Source organism: Meleagris gallopavo, chromosome 11 (assembly GCF_000146605.3).
Source record: "Meleagris gallopavo isolate NT-WF06-2002-E0010 breed Aviagen turkey brand Nicholas breeding stock chromosome 11, Turkey_5.1, whole genome shotgun sequence".
Lineage (NCBI taxonomy): Eukaryota > Metazoa > Chordata > Aves > Galliformes > Phasianidae > Meleagris > Meleagris gallopavo.
The window spans coordinates 11058127-11064989 of record NC_015021.2 but is presented as its reverse complement, the minus strand read 5'-3'; the positions used below and the strand labels follow the sequence as shown (position 1 = coordinate 11064989).

Here is a 6863-nt window from a genome sequence, read left to right as displayed (position 1 = left end):
GAGGAGCCGGGAGCGAGCCCCGGGCGGCCTCGGTTTGCTGCCGTTTGCAGTATTAAGTTAATTAACGTAAACAAACGCGCTCTGTTCGACTTTACACGCCGCGCGGAAGAGCGAGAGCGCCGCGGTGAGCAGGCAGGGAGATGGGACCGGGCTACCGCGGCGGCCATCCAACTGCGTCGGGCGCGATGGAAAATCCCCGATCTCATTGGTCTGAGCGCCTTCCCTCATCTGTTTTCCTCCGCTGCGGTAAAAAAGGCCTCGTCTCACGTGCTTGTCCTCGATCGCTGTCTTTCAGGTTATGTCGTAACTCCGAGACGAACGCAGTGATGGAATCACTGGATACCGAGGTGAAGGCACGAAAGACTCTGGGAACTGTTGAGTACGTCGAGTCTTCGGGCTTCACCCAGGGAATCCTGCCGACGAAGAAGGATGTGGTTCAGAACATGCTATACCTGTTGCAGCCCAAAAGAGCTGGCCAGGCCCAGCGGTCCAAAGAGGATGCGGCTCAGCTGCTTGCAGAGCACCTGCAAGAGCACTGGTTGGTTTGCAACTTGCATACCATCGGAACGCAAAGCATAAAGAAACTTATCCTCAAAATGTACGAGGAGTTTACCAGATTGTACCAGACCAGAAAGCAGAGGCAGAACCAGGCTTACACGGAGAGAGCGGACAAATTCAACGAGAGTTCTGAGAAGCTCTTTGACATCTTTTGTACAGACACGCACATGAGAAATAAGCTGGAGGAATACAGCGGGATAAAAATGACTGGCATCGAGCTGAAGTTTCTTGAAGATCAAAGAAGCGAAAGAAAAATGTACTATGAAGACTTCACAGACAAGCAGGAACTGAAAATGATGGAAAGAAGACAAAAGATACAGTGTCTGGAGCACTTCAGAAAGCTCGCCAGGGAAGAGAAGGAAGGCAACAAAGCGAAGGGAACGACGTACAAAACCGAGGAGCAGTCAGATGAAGGCACGAGCGTGGATGAGGTCTATCCTGTGGAGGAGGAGAATGGCGGGGCTCCAGCCTTCTCGCTGAGGGGCAGAAGGAAGCGCCGGTGCACTGCATGGTCAGCTGGTGCCGCCACTCCTGCCAGCGATGCCATGCCCCTGGAGTGCCAGCATATACGGATGAGTATCAGGAGAGTTAGGCCTGGGTTCTACGAGACTGTGGAGAAGGTAGAAAACTGCTAGTGTATGCCGTGGTCAGCAAGCAGAGCTGCTGGAGTACAGGGTGGCAATACACACGTTAGGCAAGTTTGAAATCCCACAATCAATTGGAAGCGATTGTTTGAGATCCCCAGCCAGAGCTCAGGAACATCCGGGGAGGAACGCTGGGACAACAGCGGCGGCAAGGACTAAAACACATGAACTTGGAAGGATAAGTAATCATCAACTAACGGTGCGAAGGCTCAAACATAGCAGATGATCTAAGTTTATAGAGTGTGTAAGCCTCTTCCTCCAAGGTCTTGTCTACATCAGTGGGTTTTTGGAAGTCTCTCACCATTTCTGAGCCAGTGGTGGCCTAACAGGACTCCGATTTACTGCAGGGAAATAACTTGGACTTGTTGCTGATGGAAAATTAATGTGCTGAAAAGCCCTAACTCCTGCTGATTTCAGTGGGAGGGAAGGTTGCTCAGCCCCTTTCAGCAGAATTGGCATTTCTGCAAGGAAGGAAGCTAGTTTTCATGTGTAATTACTCAGTCCCAGAGAGGCGTCCTGTGACTTCATAAAGGGATTGCTCTCCTCCTTGAGGAGGAGAAGAGAGATCAGGAGCTGTCTGAGTGCTTTGGCTGTGAAAACATTGATGATTCTGAATATTTTATACTGGATTCTATGTTGACGACGTTTCCTTGATCAGGATAAATCTTCCTGCAATTGAATGAGTTTTAATATAAAAATCTTTAAGCTAGGATCAGAGATGTGAATCCTAAATGAACTGATAGTTTTATCTTCCTGGGGAGAGGGGGGTGGTATTAAGATAGAGGAAAAGATGCAAATTGCATTATTTAGTTTAATATGGGAAAAACTTTATAAAATATTATCCTGGCGTCTTAGGATATAGGGAAGAAACAATCTTCCCGTGTGTAGCTGTGGTATTTGCAGCAAAAGGCTCCTTAATTTGGACTTGCTTTTCCATCCCCTGTAGGTACGTGTTGACCAGCAGAGTGGAAATGGTAGTTTTCCACCCAGAGTTTATTTGAGAGAAGTATAATCCTCCTGCCCATGTGTATCTTAAGCAGTGACATGTCTGGTTTTAGATATATGCAGTACGAGAGTATCTGCTGTTTTTAGTTACGGTTGCTTTACTGGTTTTTAAATACGAGAGTTGAATTTGTACAAAACCCAGCACTGGAGGGTCTCTCTGCTGAGATTCCCAGACCTTGCCAGATTACATTTAAAAAACAAACAAAAAAAAAGAAGCAAGTCTCTGTCCTCAGAAACACTCTGATAGAAAGAGCTCAAACTTGCCTGGTTTTCAAATTTACCTTTCAGTGTGAACATTTCCCCACTCCAGTATCTCAGCTTTACCCCATTTCTTTCCTCAATGTCCTGCATATCATTTTACTGATTATTAACTCGCACTGTTTCATTCTTTAGCTTTTGCTTCCTTTAACAATAAATGCATGTACAAATAATTTTGACAGTTCCTGTTACTTTGATGAAACGGTTCTTGGACTGCTTTGAAGTCCTTTGCCAAAGGAGGAATGAAACACAAATCAGCTGCTGTTCAAATTTAGGTGCAGCAGAGCTAGGAAGCAGAGGAGGCAGCAGCAGCCTTTGGCCCCGCTGCGTAGTCAGGCTCCAGCTGCATCCACCTTGTCCCTCCTCCTGAGGACGGATCTGTCTGGCTCAGAGCAAAACATCAGCTTCCCAGTGAACTTGCTCGTTAGTAATTGCCGGGATCCTTATTGTGTGTCTGACGAGTTCTTGGTAAGTTGCTCCAAAATATTTAGTGAACTCAATGTATTCTGCATCACTCTTAGTGTCGTTACAGGTTTGATAGCATGTACCCGCGTTCTGCAACACCCTTCAGCCTCCTCTGCTTGAGAGATTGCAGCCCTTTCCTCTCTGACGTGCTTCACTGACTTCCCCTTGCAAATTATGTCACGTTGAAACTATTTGCCTTCCAGCCCTGAGATGCTGGATTCTAGCCTCTCACTGGGCTTCTACACCAGCAGCTCTGTTTCAGCAGGGAATATAGCCAAGCTCGGACCTCGCAGAATTAGAATTTTTTAAATAACTGCTGTAAACCCCCCTTTGCATTACAGATATAGCTGATGTTATAAGTGCTAATGTGTAAAGTAAACCCGACAGGGCTGAACAGAATACGGAACACAGCTGTGTAGTGCTTTACGATTTTCAGGGATTCAGGGAATTTAAGGTTGTCAAATCTGACTTCCCGTATACCACAGGGAACTGCATTGCATTCAGAAGCCCCATACTCAGCCTACCAGTTTCAGTTCAACTGACGTGTCTTACAGAACGCCGAGGTGAAGAAGTCAGAAGTCTGCTGTCTTCCTCAGTGATACACTTGTTTGTCACCTTAGCTGTTTTCGGAGAAAAAAAAAAGATGACCGTATTGTAGGCTGTGATTCATTTCATGACATCTTGTACAGGCTGAGCAGTGTTTATTGCATTTAAATCATGTTTGTTTCTTAACTGGGTTTGACTGTGGATAGAGCCAAAGCCTGGCTCTGTTTCTGCTGCAACAGGGGGAAGATTTCTATAATGATGTATTCTGATTACTCTTCATTGGGACCATGGTGCCTTTTTAATCAGGACAGTAAATCTTGTCCCAGGATTCTGTACTTTTGTACGTTAACGGTTGTTGACTTTCCTTTTTGGTGTGTCCCAAATAAATTAATATAACATACTTCTGGGCTTTTGTTTCTTCTTTCTAAAGGGGGAGGAAAGAGGAAACTGAAGCTGAAATAAATCTGCTACGCTCTCCCTACCAGGCTCTTGCAGGAGCAGCTGCAAAGCATGCAGGTGGACCTGCTTTCATCTGGACTGCACAGGGCAGCAGTAGGCAAGCCTCTAGAGATAGGAGGAGAGTCTAGAAGCCCCACGAGGAGCCTGTTTCCCAAAAGTGCTAGACTCCCACAGCAGCAGAAGGTAAGGGGAGAGGGCTGAAATTTTTGCACCTGGTGGCAGCGTTTCACTTTGGCTGGCTGGTGTGCTTCAGGCACCGAGAGATCACTATCAGCCTCTCCTTCCTGGCACAGATCTCATGGTCTTGCTCTCTGTGTAAGTTCCCCTTTCTGCCTGCTCTCCTGACTGTGATTCAGGGACGTGTTGAGGGGATCCTAAGAGATGAGTGCAGGGCAGGCAGTGACTGAAAGACACGCGGAGGAATGCTTTGCAGGACCTCGGAAATGGGGAAGGAAGAAATGATGAAAATGGCTCCTTTACTTCACCAGCTTTTCACGGGAGGAGGGATTGGAGATGCACCCAGGAGCTGCAAGGAATCCTGATGGATGCCGAGGTGCCGATTTAACTGGGTGCTTGTGGAAAACATTTTCAGCAGCCGCAGCTGGATGGCACATAGGAACGGTGCTCCCCTGCCTTAAAACCTGTGCTTTGATTTTTGCAGGAGGAGCACTGCAAAAAGGACATCCTGAAACCTGAGTGTGGCCAGCCTCTGCTGCGTGCCAGCCTCTAGCCCGCAGAGCCAGGCAGGGCTGCTGCCAGCCCCGGGGAGTGTCTGACTCCTCTCTGCAAGCAAGAGCTGACCTTTCACGGCCTTTGAACTGCCAAGGTCTGCTGTAAGCGAGGTATTACAGAAATAACATCCCATCTCCCAGTAAATACATGCCTCTTCATTTGGCACCTGGCAGCCCCTGCTCTGCCTCTTGCCTATAGCATCTCGGAGAGGGGAAGGAACACCAAAAAAAGCACCTAAAATGCAAATTACTGCACTGCTGAGCTGGCTGGATGTGGAAAACAATCTGTCTGTGATTCAAAGCACAGGTGCAGTCACAAAGTTGGAATTCAAAACAAGTCTGGTCAAGCCCAGCAAGCAAAGTGCTGTGGGCACACAGCTCTCAGCTGTGCTTGGCTGCACCCGTGCACGAGGGAGCACCTCTTTGTAGTTGTGGGTGTGAGAGCTGCCCCTGTTGTTGTGTCACAGCCTTGTCTTGGAGGTGCTGGGCAGCTTAACGTGGGCTGAAGGTGACAGACTGAGAGTGCAAGGTGGGACACAGGGAAGCAGTACTGCCCTGACTCCCATACCACAGCTGCCAGGGCCTCCAAGGGAAAAAAACACTTTGAATCCTGAGAAGAGCTTTGGGGGTTTCTTGAGGTGAATGTGCTACTAACCAGAAATGGATGAGGGTATTTCCTGTCCTTGCTGAAGGTGTTGTCTTGTTATTCTTAAATTTCTGGACAGCAGCCACCATCTGCTGGCAGGGCTTTGTAGCCAGCAGAGCTGTGCTCCACTTCAGGCACATCCGACCTGTGACCTGCAAACAGCCCAGCACAGCTCACACCACTGCTGTGCCATCGTGGCTCTGTCCTGGGACACGAGGAGGGCACATCGTTTGTGCTGACAAATAATACAGCACTGTGCTTAATTTACAAGGAAATCATGTCAGCATCCAAAGATTGAAATCTGAAAGGATATTATGCAGAAATGTGCTGCCAAATTTGATGCATATTGATGAATGCTTTGTAAAAACAGAACAGCCAAGCTGAATAAAAGTCTGCCATCTCAACTACATATCTTTAAAAAAAATTAAGACTCAAATGGGCTCGGTTACAAAAGCTGGTGATGTGGTAGCAATGCTGACTGCAAAAATCTCAAAACCATTGACTGACAGTTTATTAAGCGATGTATCTGCCATGCTTTCCATACAGTGTGTCCTGATTAAGAAAAGGGATTTCTCTAACATCAGTTTGTCCCACCTGACTGGCCAGGTGAACTGAAGAAACAGGAAAATCTAAGGAAACCTGGAACATAAAGCTGCTGGTTTCTAATGTTTTGCTTTGGCCATAGATAAAAGTACTCATGCTGCAGATATTGGTCAACTTGCCACTTTCCTTAGAGGTACTAATAACAAATACAGTATCACTGAAGTAACAACTTTGGTGCCACTGAAGACACAAGTCAATCTCTTGATTTGTATGAAGCAGTAAAAAATTACATTAAAAAGTGTTTCTCTTCCACCTTTGTCAGCATATCTGAAGCAGCTCCTGTTGGTGCCCTGGCAATGGTTGGTAAAAACAAAACAGCCAGGGACTTAAACAATTAATAGGAGATAATGAAACTGCTGTCAGCAACTCGTATTTGATGAAATATCACTGCATTGCATGTCCAGAAAATTTATGTGCAGAAGCTTTAAAGATGGGTAACACTGTGCAAATTGTCATCAAAGCTGTGAAGTTCATACAGCCCAAGGGACTGAATCATGGCCAGTTCCAGGAGATTTTTAAAAGAATGGATGCTGATTGTGGGGACGTCATTTCTGAAGGAAGAAAGGTGGCTGAGTGGGAGTAAAATGCAGAAATGATGTTATGATTTGTTGAAGTGAAATCAAACACTTTATGAAATTCCCCAAAGGGGAATTTGTACCACAACATGAGGACAGATAATGGCTCACAGATTCAGCATTTTTAGTGGGTTTGACCATTCATTTAAAGGAGTGAAGTGTGCGCCTTCAAGGTGAAAATGAACTCACCTGTGCTGTTTCAGACAGTAACAGCTTTTTAAATGACACAAATTGTGGCAAAGCCAATTGATGGGAAATCATTTCATGCATTGTGATCCACTGGCTAAACAGGCTGTGAACAGCAAAAAATATGCATCTATACTTTCTGTTGCAATAAAGGGATTTGGGAATAGGTTTCAAGAGTTCCAAAAAA

The 6863-nt window shown here is 46.2% G+C and overlaps 1 protein-coding gene across 1 annotated transcript; it reads left to right on the top strand.

The window, feature by feature from the left end:
• The first annotated feature begins 127 nt into the window (after positions 1-127).
• LOC104912610 lies at positions 128-3876 on the top strand. Its single transcript, XM_010716576.3, has one exon. The coding sequence runs from the start codon at positions 141-143 to the stop codon at positions 1191-1193; it is 1053 nt and encodes a 350-aa protein (XP_010714878.3). The 5' UTR covers positions 128-140; the 3' UTR covers positions 1194-3876.
• Positions 3877-6863: the final 2987 nt, after the last annotated feature.